The 25,810-nt window shown below is 44.8% G+C and overlaps 1 protein-coding gene across 1 annotated transcript; it reads left to right on the top strand.

Moving 5' to 3' along the window:
• The first annotated feature begins 1,453 nt into the window (after positions 1–1,453).
• Positions 1,454–8,343, top strand: PYGO1 (pygopus family PHD finger 1). Its single transcript, XM_063445702.1, has 3 exons — positions 1,454–1,618; positions 5,434–5,510; positions 6,727–8,343. Exons 1-3 carry the CDS (start codon positions 1,534–1,536, stop codon positions 7,687–7,689), a joined length of 1,125 nt encoding a protein of 374 aa, XP_063301772.1. The 5' UTR covers positions 1,454–1,533; the 3' UTR covers positions 7,690–8,343.
• The last annotated feature ends 17,467 nt before the right edge of the window (positions 8,344–25,810 follow it).

The following is a 25,810-nucleotide window of genomic DNA, read 5'->3' as shown; positions in this document are numbered from 1 at the left end:
CCACAAACCGCAGCTTCTGGGCGGCTAATAAGTGGCACACTCCTCATGTAGGGTGGTCCGTCATTCTTTATTTTGCTCGGTGATTTGGTGGTGAAAAAGGTTAACAAGGCGTTTAATAAGCTGCACACTCCTTATGCCGGGTATTCGGTCATTCGTTAATACGAATGGCAGGGGGAATTCCTTTTGTGTGTTATTTCGAGGAAAGAAACAAATATATTGCTACAAAGTAGCAGCAAAGTAGTAGACAGAGGGTACTTGTAACAGTGATGATGGTTGAGATGGCAATAATGACAGTGGATGAGATACTTGCATATCTCCCAACTCTGACATCCAGAAAATCGAGATGCCGGTGAAAGGGGGGCAAAGGGTGCAAAAAAGTTAAAGGAAAACTCCAAGCACCGTGCCCACTACAGCACACTGTAGTGATTATGTTGCCATCAGGGCCCTGGCACCCCTCAAGGTAAGTAGTTAAACCATTTTTGAATATTTTGACTTCTTACCTGTTAACACTGCTTCCACCTTTACAACTTACTACGGAGAACCAGCAGTTCCTAAGCAGATGTAGTGGTTATGGTTATTTGTTTATTTTTAACTACTATTAAGTAGATATACCCAAAATTAAACCATGTTTGCTTTTATTTATGCATTCTACCACTGGGGGTATAGTTAAAAACAGCTTGGAAAAGCTGCAGCTTTCTTATCTGCAGCCTTTGCAAGCACTCCAATCAAGGTCTACTCATTGAGTAATACAGATTACTGATTAAAGGTGAATGCACAAGATTAAGGTGATTTAGCGCCTGACAATTAAACCCTGGGAACCGTGGCTTCATGATTAATAGCCATGGAGATGTTTCTGCCCCCAGTTCTAAAACTTTTATAAACTGTCACAAATGTGATAGACTCCAGACACATTAAGACACTCACTTATGTCTGATGAATTATCCCTTTAATGTGGAACATAAAGGGTGGCTCTGTGCAATCAATGAGATTCAATAAGAACTGGAAATGATTAGCAATGTCTGTCTGGAAAGGGTTAATGTTTGGAATGTGGTGACCATGAAGGATAAAGGGGTTAAAGAAGGGCCAGAAGGGTCACTGTAAGGATACTAATATTGGCATTACAAGGGTTAATAGGAAAAGGGACCAATGGCTAACATGTTATTTAATATCTCAAGCAGGGCCATAACAGCAGTTCATTTTCTTGGAATGAAGTTGCTAGACTGAGTTTACAAACATTCTGTAAAAGTTATTTACAGTATCAGCAGTCGAACATGGAATTTGAGAAGAAATAAATATAAATGCTATGTGTGAATAAGAGTTAGCTGGTGCAGATCCTTAATTAGTCCTCCCCAGTCACACGGTCACACCCCTGCCTCTCACCTTGCCCCCTCCTCCCAGCAGGTAGCTCTACACACAGGCCGTGCACTCCTCCCACATTGAGCCTCCCGCTTCCCCCTGCTGGGAGGAGAGAGCCTGCCGGGTCCAGCACTACCACTTCCCGGGCCCAGCTCTGCCCGGCTCCACGTGTTCGCAATGTCCGCCTCGCACGGTAGGAGGCCGGCAGGTAAGGCTCAGGGGATCATCCAGGGCCATGGACAGAGGAGCTGGAACATGTCAGGTGTGTAACATGCCTGCCAGGAAACGGCACGTTCTCCTACCTTTTGAGCAGCATGGGGTATGGCAGCCAGTGGGTGGTGTGTCCTCTCTGTGTGCTATGGCAGCCAGTGGGTGGTGTGCCCTCCCTGTGTGCTATGGCAGCCAGTGGGTGGTGTGCCCTCCCTGTGTGCTATGGCAGCCAGTGGGTGGTGTGCCCTCCCTGTGTGCTATGGCAGCCAGTGGGTGGTGTGCCCTCCCTGTGTGCTATGGCAGCCAGTGGGTGGTGTGCCCTCCCTGTGTGCTATGGCAGCCAGTGGGTGGTGTGCCCTCCCTGTGTGCTATGGCAGCCAGTGGGTGGTGTGCCCTCCCTGTGTGCTATGGCAGCCAGTGGGTGGTGTGCCCTCCCTGTGTGCTATGGCAGCCAGTGGGTGGTGTGCCCTCCCTGTGTGCTATGGCAGCCAGTGGGTGGTGTGCCCTCCCTGTGTGCTATGGCAGCCAGTGGGTGGTGTGCCCTCCCTATGTGTGCTATGGCAGCCAGTGGGTGGCGTGCCCTCCCTGTGTGCTATGGCAGCCAGTGGGTGGCGTGCCCTCCCTGTGTGCTATGGCAGCCAGTGGGTGGCGTGCCCTCCCTGTGTGCTATGGCAGGCAGTGGGTGGCGTGCCCTCCCTGTGTGCTATGGCAGGCAGTGGGTGGCGTGCCCTCCCTGTGTGCTATGGCAGGCAGTGGGTGGCGTGCCCTCCCTGTGTGCTATGGCAGGCAGTGGGTGGCGTGCCCTCCCTGTGTGCTATGGCAGGCAGTGGGTGGCGTGCCCTCCCTGTGTGCTATGGCAGGCAGTGGGTGGCGTGCCCTCCCTGTGTGCTATGGCAGGCAGTGGGTGGCGTGCCCTCCCTGTGTGCTATGGCAGGCAGTGGGTGGCGTGCCCTCCCTGTGTGCTATGGCAGGCAGTGGGTGGCGTGCCCTCCCTGTGTGCTATGGCAGGCAGTGGGTGGCGTGCCCTCCCTGTGTGCTATGGCAGGCAGTGGGTGGCGTGCCCTCCCTGTGTTCTATGGCAGCCAGTGGGTGGCGTGCCCTCCCTGTGTGCTATGGCAGCCAGTGGGTGGTGTGTCCTAGTGGGTGGTGTGTCCTCTCATGGCAGCCCATGACCCAGGGTTTGCTTTTACTACATACTACCCCCCCTTCAGCCATTAGGTGGCGTGCCCTCTCTGTGTGCTATGGCAGCCAGTGGGTGGCGTGCCCTCTCTGTGTGCTATGGCAGCCAGTGGGTGGCGTGCCCTCTCTGTGTGCTATGGCAGCCAGTGGGTGGCGTGCCCTCCCTGTGTGCTATGGCAGGCAGTGGGTGGCGTGCCCTCCCTGTGTGCTATGGCAGGCAGTGGGTGGCGTGCCCTCCCTGTGTGCTATGGCAGGCAGTGGGTGGCGTGCCCTCCCTGTGTGATATGGCAGGCAGTGGGTGGCGTGCTATGGCAGGCAGTGGGTGGTGTCCTCTCATGGCAGCCCATGACCTAGAGTTTGCTTTCATTACACACTACCCCCTGGCAGGCAGTGGGTGGCGTGCCCTCCCTGTGTGCTATGGCAGCCAGTGGGTGGTGTGTCCTAGTGTTTGGTGTGCCCTCTCATGGCAGCCCATGACCCAGAGTAGCTTTCACTACACACTGTCTTTTTATTTACTTGCAACTTTGAGTGGTTTATGCTGTGTTTGTATTGGGGATCAACTGATATTGCTTTTTTAGGGCCAATACCAATAATCTGTGGTCTTTTTAAGGCTGACGTGTACCAATATTCTGTACATTTACAGTTTTGAAAAAATACATAATTTCTACACAAATCTGCCGTTAACCAAACATGTTATTTCATAATGGTGTTTTTATTTTTTTAATCTTTCTTTTGAGTGGTAAATGTACAAAATATACATGTCAGTCATGTTTTTTTAAAGTGTGTGTGTGTGTGTGTTGTTCAGTGGCTTTATGCAGGCTGCCAGTGGGTTTCACACTGAATTGTGGTCTGGGACCCGGCACACGCTATCTTCTTTCCTTTCTCCAACTTTTGCAGGCCTAGTATGCTGTACGGAACATTGCCGGGGCAACATTTTGACGGCCTAAGGCTCCCAAGCGTTAGAAAGGGGAACTGGAGATGGTCAGTTGCCATCTGCAATATTGGTATCATTATAGGCCGATACGATATTGCTGAATATTGGCCAGACCGATAATCGGTCGATCCTTAGTGTGTGTGTTTGATGTATCCTTTAATATGTCATCTTAATTATTATTTATATAACACTAGCTTATTATACTACACTTTGCAATATAATATAGGGGGAATTTAACGTGTACGTGTGTATATCTCTAATCTCCCTACCTTAATAGAGTTCACTCAAAAAGAACTTGGTATTTTCAAATCTGCTGCATTACTATGCAGTATTACATGAATGTCAACTTTTGCAGTCCATTCCTGGACTTTTTTGAAAACTTGAAATAAATAAGTTCCGGTTACGAACTGAAACGTTGACATTTATACTATATTACACAATAAATTAGCAAATTTTAAAATGCTTACAGAGTCCTTTTAAATGCGCTCTATCGAGGCTGCTGTGCACATTGTGCTGGATTTATGTTCTACCAGAGCAAGTAAAGAGCGACTGGGAGACTACGAGTGTTGGTCCCCTGGAATTTTATGTATTTATATTCTATCTCTATCTACTAGAGCTCAGTGTAGAGTTTATAGTGCAAAGAGTCTCTTTATAGGGATTTTCCAAGTTTTATTGTCAAATTACTTGCAAGTTGGCTTTAAAAAAAAACCAAAAAAAAAAAACAGGGTTCATCCAGACACAGCCAACTTGACTAACACTTACTTACACAAACCTCTATATCCACTGGCGTCACTTAGGGGATGTGGGGGGTGCGCATTCAATGGGGTGACAGTCAAAGACTAGAAGAGGTGGTATGGGTGTCCATGGAGGGTGACCCTAATCCTTGTGATGTTGCTTCTTGCAAGTTTGTAGTTGGCTGAACAAGGCTTTCAACTGGGAGATGCGTTTATTTTTTTTGTCAAGTGAGCTGTGGTTTTGGTGCATAGTGCTCCTTTCAGCTTACTAGCAGGCATGGAATTTTAAAACTGGACACACAATATCTACACATCCTATGGACACCAAAAATACCTGTCTTTGTATCCCTGCTGCAGTGAAGACAGATTAGTGAGGGGCAGGGGGTCAAATTTACAGTGCGCTGGCATTGCACAGAGCATTATCATCACATAAGCTGTTTCAGTTATCCTCATAATGCTGATTTGATTGCCCCTGTAGCCTTTTCATGGCCAGGATTAGAGTAATCCCTTTAAAATATGGATGTTTTGCTTGTTAACCTTTTATTCTCTGTCATACCAGTTGATATACAACTCTTTCTCAAGTGAGAAGTATAGTCTTTGTTTACTGACTGTATAGCCTGGAGTATCTGAGTTTATTATTTTTTATTTTCCATATGAATCCACAAAACTCTGTTATGTAGTTAAGTGGCCCAAATAACTCGTTACTGAACTAAATAAACTATGAACAGTTGTTGGACTATGACCATCCTGAATCAACATAGTGCTAGGAGTTTATAGATGAAATTCCTCTCATATGTTTGTCAGCAAGATATTTCAGCAATAAACCATTCCTCATAATTTGTCCTAAATAGGATTTAGCAGTTTTTTGTTTTTTTTTGGAGTGGGGGTACGGTATTCTAAAAATAAAGGGTTATGGTTGTTTTGGTTTTATGGAAAAACATTTGCTCTTTATTAATGTAGCTTTTTGTTTTAAAAATAAAATATAAAACATTTATATATTGTTTTTTAAATGTTTTTCAGCTGGCGATTATGTTTTTTTCCATTCAGGTGTACCAACTCGAAGTCCTGAGAAAAAGAAACAAAGATCTGGCCTAGAGGTAATGTGTATTTTTTGTTTTTTATATCAATATATTTTTCTCCTCGTTCTAAAGAATATACCTGACTTGAAAATATTGCTTTTTACCCTGGATAAACTTTAAAATCTAAACTGCCACCCTTTGGAGGACAATATTCTGATACGGAGATATTCTATTATGGCCCTTAAACATTCATCAGTGCCTTGGATTATATTATGGTTGCCCTGCATGGTCTATCAATATTTAGATTGGAGATTCATGTCCATCAACTGTCATTTGATTTAATGGTGCTGTAGGTTGTCAGGACATACACATGTATCTGTGACATAGGCTGGTGACATTATTGACCTATATTCTAAGATGCACTAAAAATATGTATTTATGAACAGTGCTCTTTAAAGCTGTCTTCAGGACCCACCAAACCAGCTGGGGTCTCATACCACTGCTTTATGAGCCAATAGCTCATTGATTGGATTATCCTGGCTCACTTGGTGGATGGTGAGGATGGGTGTGAATAACCTATTTAGAGTTTAACTGCTAATTATGACCCCAATACATTACTTGTAGTAAGGAAAGTAGTGCTGAATTTATTCATGATCAAGATCGAAGTATAAACCATGCTGCTGTCATTATTAGGGGAGTCTCATACTTGCACTAAATATTGGAACTTAGAATTGTAGAGAAACTGAAAATGAAATTGCAAATTTTATGCCAGAACTGCTAAACTGAAAAATTACAAATCCCCAACTTGGCAATTTGTCCACTTTGGACATTTCTAGTTTTTATTTTCAGTTCCATTTTCAAATCCCCACAATTCCCAGTTTAATGAAAGAACTCCTATTTTTATAAGTCGCTCACCTTTCTTTCACCCCACCCCAAACTCAACTGGTTGTGTTCACTCTCTACCCTCATTTTTGCTCTGTATTTTGCATGATTATTCTTTATCCGCTGTCTCTTACAGATTATGAGGGCTATTCTTTAAAGTAAGAATTCAGAGTACATCTCAAATTTAAGGTCAAAATAACCAGACTTTGTAAGTCCTCCAAGTCTGCTATGCTTTCACTTTGGCTACTTTTGGTTTTAAATTTAAACAAATCACCTTGAATTTACCTTTAATTCATCTTGAATTCTTACTTTATTCAATAACTCTGTAAGTATTCCTTCGCTTTGATAGGATGGTTTTGATATCTCCATGTTTCAAATTGTATTTTTTTTTTTTTCCTTCTGCCCTCATTAGAGATCTTCACACTCGGAATATGCTCCACCAACAAACACAAGTTCCAACCATCTCATAGCTTCGAATCCTTTTGCTGATGAATATAGTGTTTCACCTCCATTGACCTACAGCCAATTCACCAAGCCTAGATATAGTGCTAGTGGAGATCAACAGGCTTTTAGAATGCCATTCACAAACCCACCTAGAATGGTCTCTCATTCTTCTGCCTCACCCCGCAGGGAACAACAGACTCCTCTTCCTCAAAAGTCAGTGCGGAAGCCTTATGACAAAACGCACTACTTCAACACTTCCATTCAAGATAATCACTCTTTTAACGCTGAGTTTGATCAAACCATTACCTTCCCGGGACAGCATTTCAGAACTAACCATACTGAGAAATTCCAAATCTCAGAAAATAACCCTGACTTAAGAGTAGCTCATCACAGAAGTCCAAAGGAAAAATCAAACTTGAATGTGCATATGGATACAATGCATGCTTATATTTCACAACAAACTAACTTTAGAAGCCCAAAAGGATGCTCCCCAAAAACTGTTAATCGTCAGAGACAAACTTTAGATATTACATCGTTCTCTCCTGCTAGTACAGAAGACGTCCATTCTCCTGCTTCTGATTGTTTGTATGTTGTTGACAACAAAGGAACTCCTGTTAAAGATTGTGCACCACAACTAGCAAAAGACGACGTATCCTTGCATGAAAAGTGCAATAGATGGCTCCTCCATGCCTCACACTCTGGTCATTTATCCAAAGGTCCATTATACCCATGTGGAATATGTTCTGGAGATGTTGATGAAGTCCAGGATTCCATCATGTGTGAAGCTTCTTGTCGGAAGTGGTTTCACAGAACATGTACTGGGTTGACTGAGTTTGCTCATGCACTTCTAACCGCTGAAGCCTCTGCTATTTGGAGTTGTGATTCCTGTATGGCCAATAAAGATGTCCCATTGATACAAATCAAGCATTGACTAGTGATGACTTAAAACCCCAGCCCATCCACCCCAACATAGATGTTTATCATTATTTAATGAAGTGCATTAAATGAAGCAATCAAGTGCCTTTTATTCAGTTTATAGTAACAAATTTCAGAACAGTCCATGATCAAGTTTAAGACCAGTTGATGGTTCCTATTCCATTCATCCATATAGCAGAAGCTATTTACCATGTGTGAACCGAAAAACATTTGTACTTATTTTGTTTGCACGATAAACCTCATTTGAACATTCTGATCCAAGACCCAAGGAAATCACAATTTTCTTGACTTTTGATAAACATCTAGATTTTAGAGGTCCTCCTGATCTGGATGTGACATGCTGCTATGAAATCGGTTGCACTATAAGTGGATGTTTGAAATTGTCTTCTCGGACCAAAAGGTTTAAAGGCTAAAGCGCTGCTGCCCTTGAATAATGATTTTTAACATTAATATGACAAGAGAATAATACAGTACCTGGCCAGTGAGACTAAAACCGCACCTGGCACTTTAATGGACTTTCATAGATATTTTTAAAAGCTCTGAAAATAACAAAATTGTATGTGTTTTGCACTAGGCTCAGTGCCCTCTTACCCCTTACTAATGTGAGTTCTAGATTCAAGCAATGAGATGCCTTTATTTATGCACCCAACTTTCATGATTATTTAATGTTTTACATTTTTATTTGGAAGTATTTTTAACTTTTTTTTATTTTTTAAACACTATATTGTGCCAAAGGGTATAGTGATGAATCATATTGCTTAACTCTCTGGGTTCCCAGTTAATAGTGGGGAAGATGTAACAATGCTGTGCTAATGTTTCAGCTCATTGTATGTCTTACTGTAGAAGCAGCTAAAAAGTAGATACCGTATTTATCGGCGTATAACACGCACTTTTTCTCCCTGAAAATAGGGGGAAATTATGGGTGCGTGTTATACGCCGATATACCATATTTACTTACCTGTCTTGAAGCGTGGGCCGGCTTCACAGCGCGCACCGCGGTACTGGAACTTTAATTTCAGGTTCCGGTTTCCGGCGGGACTGAAAGGAAGTGTGCACACTTCCTTTCAGTCCCGCCGGAAACCTGAAATTGAAGTTCCAGTACCGCGGTGCACGCTGTGAAGCCGGCCCACGCTTCAAGACAGGTAAGTAAATATGGGACAAGGGGAGGGAAAGTGCACTAGGGGACACTATGGGGGGGGGGTATACTATGGGAGGGGGTGGAGCATACTATGGGATGAGGGGGAACGCTATGGGTGGGGGTGGAGAATACTATGGAAAGGGGGGGGGGGGGACACTATGGGATGAGGGGGGGAAATTTCCTGGAATTTCCTTCTTAAAATGAGGTGCGTGTTATACGCCGATAAATACGGTATCTTTCAGAAGTTGATAAGATGCTGATGAATGTCCAATGCCCTGATGCCATAAGGTGCGGACAGCCAGGAATATACTCATCCTCCTTTGCCTTGCGGAGTATATCAGGATTTGCTGTTTGTAGGAGTTTCTGCTTTTTTTTTGTGTGTGTGTGTGAAGTAATGTTTAAAGGCACCATAACCACAACAGCACACATTGAAAGTAGACAATTTTTAGAATGGTTTGAGTTCTTATCGGTCTGCCCAGTGCCGTCCACTACAACCTCATTGAGAGCCAGAGGCTCTCTACCTGAGCTAAACTCGCTGGCCCAGGGCTTGGCTAACTGGATCAGAGTGATCAGCTAACGCTCTCAGCCAAATGTCTACGCAGGAGTTTCACGCTCTCAGAGGATTCATAGAATGGTGCCTGGTAAACTCTAGGTAAGAAGTCAAACCATTCTAAAATGGATTGATTATTCACAAAATGGGGGGGTGGGGGCAACTCCTGGCACCATAACCACATGGTGTATAGTGCGCTGTGATGTGTGGAATGTTTTTTTTTTTGTTTGTTTTTTCTTGTCTGATTATCTTTTTAGAAAATCATCCATGAACCATTGTGTTCAACATTTCTTAAATATGTGGATCCGTAGAATGTTAGAATGCATTTTTAGGTAAAAGTTTTGTTTTTATTTTATTTTTGTTATATAAATATAGTTTTATTTTATTTTTTGTAATTATATTTTTTACAATTTAGCAATAGGAAGAGAGAAATACTGGAAATATTTTACAAATGTTTGAAAATGAAACTTAATAATAAAACTGTAAACTTGTATATCTCCACTCTAGTTATACAAGATATTATTTTATTGTGGATGTAGGCAGTTTATTTTGGTTTTGGTTTTTTTTTTTATGGTGCGGGAAGAAATACTGGCATTTCTTCCACATGCATTTTAAAGTCTACTAGTTCTTTATTTTGGCACGACTGGCTTCCAGATGCTAAACTACTTGCTTTTGTTTGAAAGTGCCACATTACTCACTCCATGGTGTTTGGTGTGTCAGAACTGGCGTTAAATCATAGTATTTGCATAACCCTTTATCCTCCAAGGTTTAATACAAAGTATGATGGTAATTGTCTCCAAGACTGAGATTGCTGAAAGAGCTCAGCTATTTCAATAGCTGTACATCTTTAAAAGAAAGTCTTTAATATCTACTACACTGTATCCGGTCCCTTGATTTAATAATTAAAGGGACGCTATAGTCACCAAAACAACTTTAGCGTAGTGAAGCAGTATTTGTGTTTAGATCATGCCCCTCCAGTTTCACTGCTCAATTCTCTACCATTTAGGAGTTAAATCACCTTCGTTTCTGTCTATGAAGACCTAGCCTCACCTCCCTGGCTGTGACTGACAGCCTGCATGAAATTATGTTTAGGTCCCTTGCAGTAAAGTGTGACTAGAGCTGCATAAACAAAGTGATTTAACCCCTAAATGGCAGAGACTTGAGCATTAAGACTGTAGTGGCATGATCTATATACCAAAACTACTTCATTAACCTAAAGTTGTTTTGGTGACTATAGTGTCCCTTTAATATTTACCAAATCTTAGCATGTCTAATAAAAAAAATGAAAATGTTAGGTTATGCTGAAAGAGTTGTCTGAGAATTTTTTGTTTGGAGGGTTTGTGGCAGTGAAGACTTGGACTTTCTGGATATGGCTTTACCTGAAGAGTAGTGGCATTCACAAATGTTGGATGCACCACTCTTGGATGTAAATCCTATATCTTTAAACTCTTATGTACCATAGCTTTAAAAGGGCCAACTCTTGGTTAAATAGCTTAAATGAGAGGAAGAATAGAAAGAAAACAGAAGAAAAAAATGGTGTAATAACGTTCAAAACTAAAGGACCATTCCACACCCCAAAAGCAGAAGTGCTTTATGGGTGAGGAGTACCCTAGTTTAACCCCAGTTTATAAAAGTGCTGATTTCTATGAGAAAATAAATTTAACCAGGGAATTATACCTTGGCTGGCAATCAAACAGCCAGGGAGGATTCCTTCCTACTTCTGTTCGCTCCCCTGAGCTAATGGAAGTGGCAGGCATGCTAGTCTCCACCTCCCTCATAGACCTCAGTCCAGCTCCTCTGCTCAAGATGTGGGCGATTATATCTTTAAACATACTGTTTAAAAAAACAAACAAAAAAAAATAATAATAATAATTTAGGGTGAGGGGGGTGACCGTTCCCATTTAAATCACTGAAGTGGTCAACTCACACACTCAGGATAAAGGGTTCTAATTTTCTTAAATTACTTCACCTTCGTTAAGTCTTTATTCTTATGTAAGTATAAAATATGTTTGAACCTAATTATAACTGATACCTGGAAGAAATTCAACTGAATGCCAATTCTAGGTCTTTACAACTGTTTAGAACAAAAATATATTTTATAAGGACACCCCAAAAAACATTTGCTGTCTGTGTACAGTGAACTTCAGTTATCAAATAATCCATCTTTTAAATAATTACTGGATTTAAAATTGGAAGAATGATTAGCTGAGGAATTACGGTGGCTTCTTGGGTATTAGTATACCTATACGTCCCTGAACTGAAAAAACTGACATTACCAGCTTGTTGCTAAGCAATGCAGTGAGATATGAAGAATATTCTCTTTAGAATATCTACTCTCCAAGGAATACATTGTTTATCACATGCCAAAAAAGCCCATTAATTACTGCTGAACTGTGAAAATGAGATTTTGTAGCTGCAGTTAAGCAAGTTTAAGAGAGAAACCTCTATTTATGCCAAACGTTGGTGGTGAAGTTATGAAAGTTCCACAACACCAAAACCAGCAAGGGGCAGTGAAGGGGAAGATGTCACTGCTCCATCAACAATGCAACGTTTGAGTAATGCATTGCCTGCAGCTGCATGCCTTACAGTTGCACTGCAAATTCTGTCTTTTGACAGAAACGGGGGTAGCAACATTTGAGGAAAAACCAGAAGTTCTGTTTTGGACAAGTTGAGGTTAAGGAAGTAGGGCAGCCATCAAGTTAGAAATAGCAGAGAGACAGTCAGAGACCCAAATAAAGAGGGGCTGGGAGAGATCAGGGGAGGACAGTTAGATTTGCATGTCATCCGCATAGAAGTGATATTGGAAGCCAAGGGAGGCAGTATAGATTGAGAACAGTAGGGGACCAAGGACAGAACTTTGGGGGAAACCGAGAGAGAGTGGTTGGGAGGAAGAGGCTGAGCCAGAGAAAGCAATACTAAAAGAGTGCTGGGTGAGAGCAATAGCTCGTAGACCGAGATTACGGAGGATGCGAAGCAGCTGTTTATAATCGACAGTATCAAAAGCAGCGGAAAGGTCAAGGAGAATTAGGATCGAGTAGTGACCATGAGATATTGCAGCGAGTAGATCGTTTAATACTTTGGTCAGAGCCATTTCCACGGAGTGCTGAACACGGAAATCAGACTGAAGTGGGTCGAGCAGAGAATTGGACTCGAGGAAGTCTGTCAATCTCATATACACAAGTCTTTCAAGGATCTTGGATGCAAAAGGCAGTAGTGAGATAGGGCGGTAGCTGGATGGGGAGTTAGAGTCAAGGTTGGGCTTTTTTAGAATCGGGGTTACAGTTACATGTTTGGTAATGGAAATATGCCAGAGGAGAGGGAGAGATTGAGAATTTTAGTGAGAGGAGACAGAGTATGGATGAGATAGCATCAAGGGCGCAGGTGGTGAGGTGGGAGGACTGAAGCAGATCAGAAACCTCTTCTGCTGTAGCAGGTGTGAATGAACATAGAACAGCAGAGGGAGTTAGGTTGGGGAAAATATTGTAAGGGGAAGGAGAGAGATGAGAGATCTCTTCCCTGATTGATTGTAGAGATCTTGTCAGTGAAGACGTTGCAAAGTTTGGGTTGGCGGAAGAGTGTGGTTATGAGGGTATTGAAGTAATTTACTTTTGCAGAGGAAAGAACCAAGCTGTAAGAGGACAGCATTAATTTATAGTGGAGAAAGTCAGATGCGGAGTGAGACTTCTTCACCAGCGTTCAGCAGTTCTGGAGCGTTTTCGAGGTATCGAGGCAGCTTGGTGTGCCAAGGTTATAGTGGGGGATGCTTGCTTGCTTTAAATGTAGGAGGTGCCATGATGTCTAGTTGAGAGGAGAGGGTGGAATTGTAGAAGGAGATTGCAGAGCTAGGGCAGGTGTGGTTTGAGATAGGTAAAAGGAGAGTTTGGAGGTTAGTTGAGAAGTGCTCTAGGTCAAGACATACAGGGCCGGCGCGTTCATAAGGCGGCACAGGTGGCCGCCTTAGGGCACATGGGCTCTAGGGGCGCGATATTTCAGTGATCGGCAGGAGGGAAGCTCTCCCTCCTGCCAGGTCACCATCTTGACCCCTGGCGCGGCAGTGGTGCTGGTGTGCATGATGGATCGGTCCCTGGGGCTGCTGGGCGGCGTGCGGCAGTGCTGTGATCAGACGCGGCGAGGGAGCTCTAATGTCACCACACTGCTCCCTTGCGGGCTGTCTACGGATGCCGCAGGAGCCGGAATATGACATCATAGTCCGGCTCCTGCGGCATCAGTAGACAGCGCGCGAGGGAGCAGAGCGGTGACATTAGAGCTCCCTCGCTGCGTCTGATCACAGCACTGCCGCACGCCGCCCAGCAGCCCCAGGGACCGATCCATCATCCACACCAGCTCTCCAGGTAGGGAGGCTGAGTGGAAAATGTGTATTTATAAAATAATTAGTGAATGTATGTGATGTGTGTGAATGACAAAGTGTGTGTGTCTGTGAGTGACAATGTCTAATTGTATGAGTGTTTGTCATTGTGTCTGTGTGTGACTATCAGTGTGTCTGTCAATGAGTGTCTGTCAGTGTCAATAAATGTGTGTCAGATCAATGTGTTTGTCATTGAGTGTGTGACTGTCAGTGTGTACAGAGTGGAGCGGAGTGCGGTACAGGAGCTTCTGTTTGCTCACAGAGAGAGCACTCCCTGTCAGTCCGGCCGGGTACAGAAAACTGAAGCTCCTTTAGGGGATCCGCTCCGCTTGGCAATGCAACAATAGAGGAAGGAGGCACACCAGGAAGGAGAGTGTGACCACTAAAGGGGTGTGGGGTGCACCAAGGGACAGGGAAACACCAAGAGACAGGGAAACACCAAGAGACAGGGAAAAGAGGGGGGAGAGGAAAAGAACATTAAGGGACAGGGAAGGGAAGGGCCCACTAATGGGAGGGGAGGGGCTGTTTAAGAGGCACATAGGTGAAGATGTTGGTGGAATTTTTAAAACTTGGATAATGGTTACCTGCTCAACACAGCCTGGTATTCCATAAACACATCATTAATCAAAATGCCAAAAGCAGTTCAAGATAGCATTATGAATCCTTCTTTTAAAGGAATACAAACCTGTATTCCTAACATTTCAAATATTTTGTTAACTATATGGATTTCTTGGTCTCCACTTCAACTGTTAAATAAATAGTTGTACTCACGGCCACGCTCCTCCCCTGGCTGTGATCATTATTACAGATATTAGCCATAGAAAAACATTGGGGAGCAAGTGCACGTGTGGCAATCCGCCCGCTACACCATTCAGAAACTCCACATAGAGGTGCACTGGCTCTATACATTTCCATGGGGAGTGATCTGAGTCTCCATGCAGAGTGTGAAGACACTGAACATTGGTCCTGTAATAATTGCAGGACTATACTAGGAAGCTCCTTAACCCCTTAAGGACCAAACTTCTGGAATAAAAGGGAATCATGACATGTCACACGTCATGTGTCCTTAAGGGGTTAAGTGGCTGTCTACGTGATGGCTACAAGAGGTAGCCTATGGAAGCAATGTAAGCACTGTCTTTGTTGCTGAGACTCCCTTAACTCTGTTCACTTTCCCACTTCCTGTGAGGTCACCGAGGAGGCATGGCTTCCTACGCTGATGTCCACTTCGATGCAAGACCTAATGCACCCAATCAAACTTCCCCACTGGAAAGCATGGAATCCATGTTTTCCTATGGGGCTTCCGCATCATATGCACTTGGTCAGTGTATTGGAAGTGCTGCTATTGCTATCACACTGATAGCCACTAGAAGTGGACTTAACCCTGCAATATAAACTTTGTTTTACATTGTAAGGTAAAAGGACACGGACATTGCACTCCTGTGTTTCTTTTTTTTTTTTTTTAATTCTTTATTTTTCAGTGCCATAGTATTAGTACAGACATTTCTTCACTTGCCACAACAGCAATGAGTGAACCTGTATGCAAAACATGTCAATACATGGAATTGGCTAAAACATATTATGCACGTTTTTAGTATGAAGGACTGTTTGGTTATAACGATTGGCTTACTGTAGTATGTGTGTGAGCTAGGTTGTGAGGTGCACTGGAGTGGCTCATCCACTGGGTGTTGTCTACTATGGGTTAGGCGTTTGTGGGCCGTCCGAATCGCCACCTGGCGTTGTTTGTCGCGTGGACCCAAGACATTTTGCCCTCTGCCTGTCTACCCCGTATGGTAGAAGGTGCCTAGTGTACCCCGTTAGAGTCGGGTGTATGTAGTCGTAGGGCAGCCGGGTTGTAGGTGAGGGTTTTGGCGTGTGAAAGTGTGTCAGGCGGGGCTAGTGGTGCATTAGCACCGATGTCTAGTCACTATGTGGTACTATAGTCTGTCTGGTCCCTGAGTGTTTTGGGCCAGTGTAGGATGGCCTTTGACCTAGCTGGTAGGTGTCGTCTATCTGGAGTCGTGTTGTGGTTTGAAGCATGTTTATCCATTCTATAGGTTTATAGGGGTACACCCATCGTGTCCGTGCACCTTGGGTATGTGTGCCCTATGTGTTGAGGTCTAGGTGTGGGCTGTAGCGCTTTGTGTTAATTGTGCCCTTTAACCCCAGGGCGTTGGGGGGGGGGGGGGGGGGACGACAAAGCGCCGGACCCAGTATGAAGGGCCGTCGCCATGTTATTGGGGACTAGAGATGAGCGTGCGGGTGGCATCGCAGAGCCTAGGTTTTGTGTGATGAGAGATATTGAGGGCTGTGTGTACAGTGAAAGTAGCCTCTCAACATATAATTAAAAATAAAAGCACATAAAGACAAAAAGGAGCAGAAAGGAAATCATGAGCAATAAGATTATAAACTTCAAGTCCGTTCTTGTGGACGAGATCAGGTTTCCGGCTCTCGTCCTCCTCTGCGCGTGGGAGAGGGGGAGTCCTCTGAGTCTCTCTGGCGGGTATTGGGTGTGCCTGGGATAAGAGCCCCTTGCGGAGTGAGGCCCAGGGCTGTTATGAAGGCAGGGCCGTTTGCGGGGTCAGTGGCCTTGTATGTTTTCCCTTCCTTCGTGACTAGCAGCGATCTGGGGGTGGACCACCGATATGATAGTCCTGCGTTTTGGAGAAGTCTAGTGATGGGCTGCATCTCCTTGCGCCATATTAGAGTAGATCTGCTTAAGTCCTGAAAAGCGGAGATGTTGCTGTCTTCAAATTTGTACGGCGTCTTCCCCTTAAGGGCAGCTATTAGGCCCATTTTGTCTGTCATAGAATGGCACCGTAGGATGACGTCGCGTGGTGCTGTGGTAGGGGCTTGTGGGGATTTGGTAATCCTATAGACCCCGTTGAAGGAAAATTGTTTTATCTGTCGAGTTGGGAGAAGGGTTGATGCCAGCCTTCTGATATAGTGTGGTAGTTCCTCCAAGGGTACTGCCTCTGAGATCCCCCTGAGTTTAATGTTCTTTCTTCTGCCCCTATCATCTAGTATGCTGACTTGGTTTACTATGTTGAGCTGATTAGCTTGCATCTGTTGTACCTGGTCGCGTAATGTGTGCAGGTCTTGTTTCAGGCCTAGGACATCTGTCTCGGTCGTGTGGGTGCGGGCTGTCAGCGTTTGTACCTCTGTTTTGGAGTGCTGCCAAGTCGGCTTCCAACATTTGGCGGAGGTTCCGTTGGAGGGTAGTCAGCATCTCCTGGATGTCCCCCTTTGTTGCCGGAGCCCCTTCTTCTGCCCTGTTTGGGGTAGAAGTCCCCTTTTCTGCTGGAGTTTGGTGGCGGCGAGTGTCTATTTCTTCCGCCTGGTGAGTCTGGGCTGGGGCCGGCATTGGTGTTCGTAGTAACTGGCTGATGTCCCGGTGAGCTTGTGGGGTTGATGGCGTTTGTTTCTGCAGCTTCCTCCCCATTTCTTCCGCAGAGGGTGCTTTCTGGGTCGGATCGAGCGTGTAGAGACTGCCCCACACCTCCGGGGTCCACTCCAACTCGAGTGCGCTGCTTCCCGCGTGGTAGGCCTTAGGGCCGCGGCTGCGGGTTTTTCGTGTCGCGGTGTGAAAGAACTGCATCGGCGGATTCCTTACTGTGCCCTCCTTCCTTATCTGGCGCTTTCGTGTGTCTTTGGGGTGCGATGTGCGCGATATTTGCGGGATTTTATTTTATTTTGCCGGAGCTGTGGAAAATGGCGACTGCTCCCTTGTGTAGTCAGGCTCCGACCCCACTCCTGTGTTTCTTTAAACATGGAGTGTCCACTATTTGTTTTTGTTTTTTGTGGTTTTTCTAAATCTGTGGCCTGACTACTGTTACAAATGCACCTTACTCCTAGTGTGCGCAAGGTGAAAGGATTAAACTTTACTGTTTGTCTGCAGTAGACCAGAAATAATGATAACAATCCCCCTTAACACCACCCACAATTATAATAATATAAATATTACTACTTCTTTAACTAAATTAGAATAAAACCTATGCAATTTTAAAACTCAACTTAATTGGTCTCTTCAGTCTTTACCAGACAAAGGCAGAACTAAAAGCATTATTTATTAAGAACAAAAATAGTCACAGTGCATATAAAAACAGATGACAAATTATTTATACCAATTTAACAGATAAAATATAGGTATTTTATGTGGTATAGGAATAAAAATACGTGATCCCCTTGTGTTTCAGACCAACATTAATCCAAATAGAAAATTTTTATTGTATTTCCTCTTTTATGCTGGCCACAGAAATATAAATTGCAGCTTTGGCTTTGTTCCAATTTTTCCATTCCATAGGTATCTCACACTTCCTATTTATGACCTAATTCAATGGGCTTCACAATTCCTTCCAAACTGTTTAAGCTAGTGTGACGGACCACCTGGTCACCTAAGATTGATACATGTCTCCCCGACCACCACTCTCTTTAAAATACCATAATCACCATTGTTTATCAGGTGCCACTGAGGCACGGCACGGCACGGCATGCCAAACCGGGAGCAGCCCAGAAACTCTGGAGCTTCAACGAGAGTGCTCTTGGTCCCTGGACCAACAATCCGCATGCTTTTTGGAGGGGTGATGGAGGGGATGGCGAGGCATCGAATGACCCCTTACTTGGGGTAACTCCATGTACCCACGGAAAGCTCTGTCATTTTAGGTGACAGAACCCCATTCAGGATCAGATGTTCGCTATAACCACTACTAGTGCCCCCTGAATCAGATATGGATTTTTAAAAATGTACACTGCTCAAAAAAATAAAGGCAACACTTAAACAACACAATGTAACTCCAAGTCAATAACACTTCTGTGAAATCAAACTGTCCACTTAGGAAGCAACACTGAGTGACAATCAATTTCACATGCTGTTGTGCAAATGGGATAGACAACAGGTGGAAATTATAGGCAATTAGCAAGACATCCCCAATAAAGGAGTGGTTCTGCAGGTGGTGACCACAGACCACTTCTCAGTTCCTATGCTCCCTGGCTGATGTTTTGGTCACTTTTGAATGCTGGCGGTGCTTTCACTCTAGTGGTAGCATGAGAGTCTACAACCCACAAGTGGCTCAGGTAGTGCAGCTCATCCAGGATGGCACATCAATGCGAGCTGTGGCAAGAAGGTTTGCTGTGTCTGTCAGCGTAGTGTCCAGAGCATGGAGGCGCTACCAGGAGACAGGCCAGTACATCAGGAGACGTGGAGGAGGCCGTAGGAGGGCAACAACCCAGCAGCAGGACCGCTACCTCCGCCTTTGTGCAAGGAGGAACAGGAGGAGCACTGCCAGAGCCCTGCAAAATGACCATCAGCAGGCCACAAATGTGCATGTGTCTGCTCAAACGGTCAGAAACAGACTCCATGAGGGTGGTATGAGGGCCCGACGTCCACAGGTGGGGGTTGTGCTTACGGCCCAACACCGTGCAGGATGTTTGGCATTTGCCAGAGAACACCAAGATTGGCAAATTTGCCACTGGCGCCCTGTGCTCTTCACAGATGAAAGCAGGTTCACACTGAGCACATGTGACAGACTTGACAGAGTCTGGAGATGCCGTGGAGAACGTTCTGCTGCCTGCAACATCCTCCAGCATGACCGGTTTGGCAGTGGGTCAGTAATGGTGTGGGGTGACATGTTTTTGAGGGGCCACACAGCCCTCCATGTGCTCGCCAGAGGTAGCCTAACTGCCATTAGGTACCAAGATGAGATCCTCAGACCCCTTGTGAGACCATATGCTGGTGCGGTTGGCCCTGGGTTCCTCCAAATGCAAGACAATACTAGACCTCATGTGGCTGGAGTGTGTCAGCATTGATGCTATGGACTGGCCCACCCGTTCCCCAGACCTGAATCCAATTGAGCACATCTGGGACATCATGTCTCGCTCCATCCACCAACATCCCGTTGCACCACAGACTGTCCAGGAGTAGGCAGATGCTTTAGTCCAGGTCTGGGAGGAGATCCCTCAGGAGACCATCCACCACCTCATCAGGAGCATGCACAGGTGTTGTAGGGAGGTCATACAGGCATGTGGAGGCCACACACACTACTGAGCCTCATTTTGACTTTTAAGGGCATTACTGTACACCAAAGTTGGATCAGCCTGTAGTGTGTTTTTCCACTTTAATTTTGAATGTGACTCCAAATCCAGACCTCCATGGGTTGAAAAATTTGATTTCCATTTTTTTATTTTTTTGTGATTTTGTTGTCAGCACATTCAACTATGTAAAGAACAAAGTATTTCAGAAGAATATTTAATACATTCATACATTCCCTTTATTTTTTTGAGCAGTGTATTTCATTTTTGAGAGCACAGGAAAACATATGAAGTCAAAAACATACATTAGTCTGTGACAGACCTTTTGCCATTCAAGATCCCTCCATCTGGGGCGAGTGTTGTGCACGCATAAGTTGGATAGATATCTCTTGTGGCAGCCTACTTGCAAGGGACCTGAGTGTTGTCGCCAAGGACTCATGTTTCCCCTTTAGTGATTATAGCTGCGTCACCCAAACACAGCCGAGTGTAGGGTGAAGAACTGCTTTATTGGGACAAATTAAATGTTTATACCTGGGTCACGAGGAAAACAATAGGTTTTGTACAACATTTGGCGCCTAGGTTTCTAGGTGGTAACAGTCAGACACTTTGGCGCCTAATAACGTGTATATATATAAAATCAAAAATGAGGTTTCTGTGCCTGCATCCCCAAACGTGTGTTCTCTATGGATAGTTCTCCCTGGAGTGCCCATTCTGTCCAAAAAGCGATTTGATCAGAGGTGTCTAACACAAATGGTCTGGATGTTAAGTTTTGACTGGGCTGCAATCCTCCGATCCAGTGCAGAGTTCCAGAGTGCTGGGTGGAAAGTCGCGGATGGTGCGTTTCGTTTGTACATCGAGCTCTCTCAAGTTCTTTGGTATGTTCAATGCCTCACCGCATCCCCTGTGCTGTATCTCTCAAGTGCGCTGACATACCTGGGACCGCTGGATAGTTTGCTAAGCTGGGAGGCATAGTCTAGAGGGGCAAATAAGTAAGTGCTCATAGTCTTTTAGGGGAAGGTGGTGGTTGGGAGCTTTGTACATGTCCGAAACAACAGGGTGGTTGGTCACATCTCTCTTTCCAGTTATGACCAAGCCATCAGTATGTATATGTGCAAGAATGAGAAACAGATGACAGGTGGAACTTCTGCCTGGATGGAAAAGGGAAGGGGGGGGGACTTTTAGAAAATGTGACTACTTTTTAAATACTTTTTTGTTTGGTTATTTCCTGTATATGTACTTTTTATGTTCTTTTCAGATCTGAGTTTACATGCATAAAGAATAATTCTTGTTTCCCAATATGTTTATTATTCCTGACTTACCCTTCACGTAAGACACAGTGACTTATACTTTTACCTATCACTTATGTATCAAGGGTCATTGTTCGCTCTTAATTATACAAACATGAAAGCTTTAGAGTAACATTTTTTTTTTTTATTTTTTTTTAATTCTTTATTTTATGTGTGCATCAGATAACAATAATCATGCAGAGCCACGACAGCAACTGCAGGCATTTTCATAGTGGTACAAATACGTGGCAGTTTAAACGGCACATTTTTTTTTTGAATGACATGCAAGAAACAAGCTTGTGTAGTTAGAATGTATAAGCTTTCAGTGCTTGATAGGTACATAGGCTTAAACAGAAAAGCAGCGTCAAAAGTGAGGCTCGTGCTTCCACGCTTAATATGCTTAAGCTTGCTTAAAATATGCTTAAAATACGTTTTGAGGTTTGCCTGGCATATAGTAATACGTTCTAATAGCAGTGTATCGCTTAATGCTAAGGCTAATAAAAGAGAGTACCTTTCTTTTAAGTAGTTATGCTGTAAGTGCCTAGCTGCATTATAACAATCATTAACGTAGAATAACAATGCAAAACTTAAAATAGACATGTATGTCACGGAGCATAGGTTGCAGACAGCAAAGGCACAAATAGGTTTAATCTCGCTTGAATCTAGGCTCTTGACTATCTAGTGGTTGGATTGCAGGCTATGCAAAGTAACAATTTCTATCCGCTTATTAAAGTAATAGGTTGCCCTCTGGACAGTATTAGGTCATTATGCCTTTGTTTACTAGTGTGAGACTATACAGCCCCGTCAGTTAGTGAGGAGGCCTGTCTAGGTCCTGGCATGAATAAGCAGTAGGCAATTAAAAAACATAGGGGACATAGATTGTATGAGAATGTTCATTCCCTCTGGCAGCAGTAATAAACCTGTTAGGCAAATAGAATGATAAGGGGTAGTGGAAGGCAGAACAAAATATAGCCTTAGGGGGAGCATATCTGAGCGTGTCCCTCCTGCGCTGGTGCGCCATGTCGCTACCCTATACCCTTGCTGACTTGCATGATAGAGGATAGTGTCCTGTTAGTCCAGATTTGGTCGCTCCTCCGGCCCCAGACATTCGCGGGAGCCTCTGTGCATGTCTCTCCGCTCCAGCTGCTCTCAGTGCTGCAGGCTATATCCCGGGTGGTCTTGGTGGTCGGTAGTACCTTCCAAGGACGTGGGTTAGGCAATGGCTTCAGTTGCTGGTAGGGGGTTGCACCCGATAGGCCTTCCGCCACTTTCCGTCCCTGGGCCCGCTTGTATCTGCGTAGTCGGGCGGCCATTTTGGAGCCTCGTGGCGTCTGCCTATAGTAGCTCCGTCGTGCTGCGGGCCGTATCCACGAGGTCACTATTCTTTCGGCTTGACGAGAGGTAGCTCCCCTCTTCTGCAGGGCATACCTGAAGCTTGTGCAGAGGTGATCAAACGTCTCCAAAGGTGACATGGGTGGTTGGGTGTGTGTGCTCCGCTTTCCCTGTTTGCGCTTGGCCGCCATTTTAGATTTGCCCTGTGGGACATTTTCCCCGGTTTGGCTTGTGTCTGGGTCGCCTGCTTGCTTCCAGTGTGGACCGGGATGTCCCCCACCGGTCCAAGGGGGGGGTGAGTTGCGGAGAAGTCGCTTAGTGGCTGTGGTGTCGGAGAGAGCGGCCGCCTCTCCCCGGTTTCAGCCTCAGTAGGCCGCATTTGTTTCTCTGCCGTCCCGGCCTCTACAGGCCCCGGAGTGGTATCGCTGGGTTCAGGGGGGCACCCCCGACGTGGGTGGTGCACCCCTGAGTGGCTTTGGGTGTAGTGGTCGCCGTTTTTGCCCTGGATCGTGCCCGCTCGGCAGGAGCTCATATCAGTTGCGTCTGCACCGCTCGGCGGCCAAGCTCCGCCGGATTAATTATATTTATTACAATCAACAACGGTTTCTCAATTACACCAGAGATGCCCTACAGGGTCTGGCAGAGCAGTTGCAAGCTACCTCCCAAATGACATTCCAAAACAGGATGGCCCTAGACATGATTTTGGCAGAAAAAGGAGGTGTATGTAAAATACTCCCCGACACCATGACCTGCTGTACCTTTATCCCTGATAACACTGGGCCTAATGGGAAGGTGACTATGGCAATAGAGAAGTTGGACAGCCTCTCTGACGAACTACAAAAGAATTCTGGGGTCCCCAACAAATGGGATAGATGGTTTGGATGGATGAATGGGTGGCAGAAAACCTTATTCCAGGTTGGAATGGCAGTCCTCACAGTGACAGTTATCTTTCTCTTCCTGACTTGCTGCATACTACCTTGTATACAGAAATACTTACAGAAGACAGTGGGACAAACCATTGATAACGTAACTCCCACATTTCTACACCAAGACGTTGATGACACAGAATGTGACACACCACACACCCCTCCAGTCCCATCAATTCAAACAGACAACTGCATTCCTTTAGGGATAGCCCAGGGATAGCGTCTGTCTTTACGGGCAGAAGTCTCTCGTGGGAGAAGTAGTGGGTTAGCCGCTGCGGGATACCCACGCAGTGAAGCGTTCGAGGCTTGTTAAGGTAGATGAGCTGCAGCCAATTAGGGACACAGTAGGGACAGTTGTAGTTGTCTTCTAAGTAAACAGCCATTTTAAGGGGGGACTGTTGTAGACATGAAATATTATTCTAATTTCTCTAGTTAGTAAAATGTCTATTTACTATTATAGTTCTTGAATCAGCATTTATAACTTCATAATATGATTTACTTAGTTTACCTAAAATGGCCGCTAGGGCCAGGGAGTTTCCCTTAGTCATCGAATAACATCCTCACTAACAAGATGGCGCTGGAATCTGGGGGAGACCTGCAAGATGCCAGTGACATCACACCTGGTAGGACAAACAATGAATCAACCACTTAACCCCTAACCAATTATTGATGTATAAATCAATGTTATCTCTGACAATGCTTATGATGTAATTTTGCTTTATAAGGGGCATGCCACCCCCTCTAATAAACATTCCTCAAGTTTTTCATTAACCTGAAACTTGTGTCCGGTGTGAATTACTTCAGGGAGCGTGTACGCACTGTTTCTTTAATTTGGCCAGGGGCAGATACACAAAATAATCAATTTATTGATTGATTTCCACTTCAGACACCTTATACCTGCACCTACAGCCAGTGGTGTATTTTGGATCTGTGCTGCCATAGGCATGACGGAACTCGGGTACCCCTAATTTATATTTGCCCCACCCTTTCCAGTCAAGAGCCACACCTCTTCCTGTTAAAGACTAACACACACACTTTGACTGACAGACACACACTCTCAGACACACTGACATACACACACATACTGATTTGACACAATCTGACACACACACAATCACTGACTCACTCACAGACACACACTGACAGACACACAATCACTGACATACTCACAGACACACACAATCACTTAGACACACAGACTCCCTCACATACACACACACTTACAGACAGACACATACAAACACACACACACATCCATACTGACACACACAATCACTCAGACACACAGGCTCCCTCACAGACACACACTGACAGACATACTCACTCATAGAAACAAACACTCACAACCACACACAATCACTCAGACACACTGACAGACAGACATACACTCACTCACAGACACACACTGCCAGCCAGACACACACACACTGCCAGCCCGCCAGACACACACACACAAACACTGCCAGCCAGAGACACACACACATCCCCCCCCCCAAAAAAATTCACAGAATATTTTTCAATTTTAATCTAAATCCACACAGCCTCCCTACCTTTGGGAGAGCTGGGTGGGTTTTTTAGCTGGGGTCCATTGGAGGGAGGCAGGCGTGCAGGCAGTTGGACGGCTAACTGGATTCCAAGGCGGGCGGCGAGGGAGCGCTGCTTTGTGATTTCTCTCTTCTCAGCTCCCTCGCGCACCGCAAAGTGATGCCAGGAGCCCGGCATCACTCTGCAGCGCGCGTGGGAGCTGAACAGAGGGAGCTCACAGAGAGAGTGTCTGTCAGTGAGTGAGTGTGTGTGTTTGTGTGTCTGTCAGTGAGTGTGTGTGTCTGCCAGTGTGTGACTGTCAGTGAGTTAGTGAAATGAGGGGGAGGAAAAATGGATATTTGGCTAGGGCGGCAGAAATCCTTGCACCGGCCACATGTGTAGGGGTTTATAAAAATGCACCTCTCTGTCTCATTAGAGATTTTGCCTTTTGGCTTAAAGCAGCAAGGTGAATTGCTATTGTAGGGCTCACCTAGGAGGTTTGCCTTGACGTGGCAGGTGGGCTTACACTTTAATGGCCATTGGAGTGATACTAAAAACCTCCATACATTTATTTAAATGTGCGTATGGATTTGTGATATTGGGGCTGATGTGTGCTATAGTCTTTGCTGCTGCCCAGGAGTAGTGAGAGTTTGAGTACAGGGTTCAGTTTTGCATGTTTGTATTTTTCTAACCTGCTCATAATCACTCTGATACTACTAGCATCCCTTGTTGTTACAACATTCTCATTATTCTCAAGTTTATAGTGCAGTTTATATCTAACTTAGTAGAAAACATATAAAACTAAATTAAAGTATGTCAAACTGTGAAATAAACAAAGTCTATAAATTGCAGACTGGTCCTCGTGTCATCTGACTGTCCTGATACTTGTGAAATGTATCCAGCTGTGTAGAGGAAAAGGGGAAATGTCACCTGTCCAGAAGTTTAAATTTAACGCAAGCAAGATTGTTTT

Source organism: Pelobates fuscus, chromosome 3 (genome assembly GCF_036172605.1).
Source record: "Pelobates fuscus isolate aPelFus1 chromosome 3, aPelFus1.pri, whole genome shotgun sequence".
NCBI lineage: Eukaryota > Metazoa > Chordata > Amphibia > Anura > Pelobatidae > Pelobates > Pelobates fuscus.
This window is presented reverse-complemented; position numbering and strand designations above follow the sequence as displayed.

Bases quoted from the DNA above. Each gene is read 5' to 3' on its own strand.
- PYGO1 (XM_063445702.1), top strand. From the start codon at position 1,534: ATGTCCGCCTCGCACGGTAGGAGGCCGGCAGGTAAGGCTCAGGGGATC. The intron at 1,619-5,433 runs GTGTGTAACATG...AATGTTTTTCAG, and splicing joins GAGGAGCTGGAACATGTCAG to CTGGCGATTATGTTTTTTTC. The intron at 5,511-6,726 runs GTAATGTGTATT...TGCCCTCATTAG, and splicing joins AACAAAGATCTGGCCTAGAG to AGATCTTCACACTCGGAATA.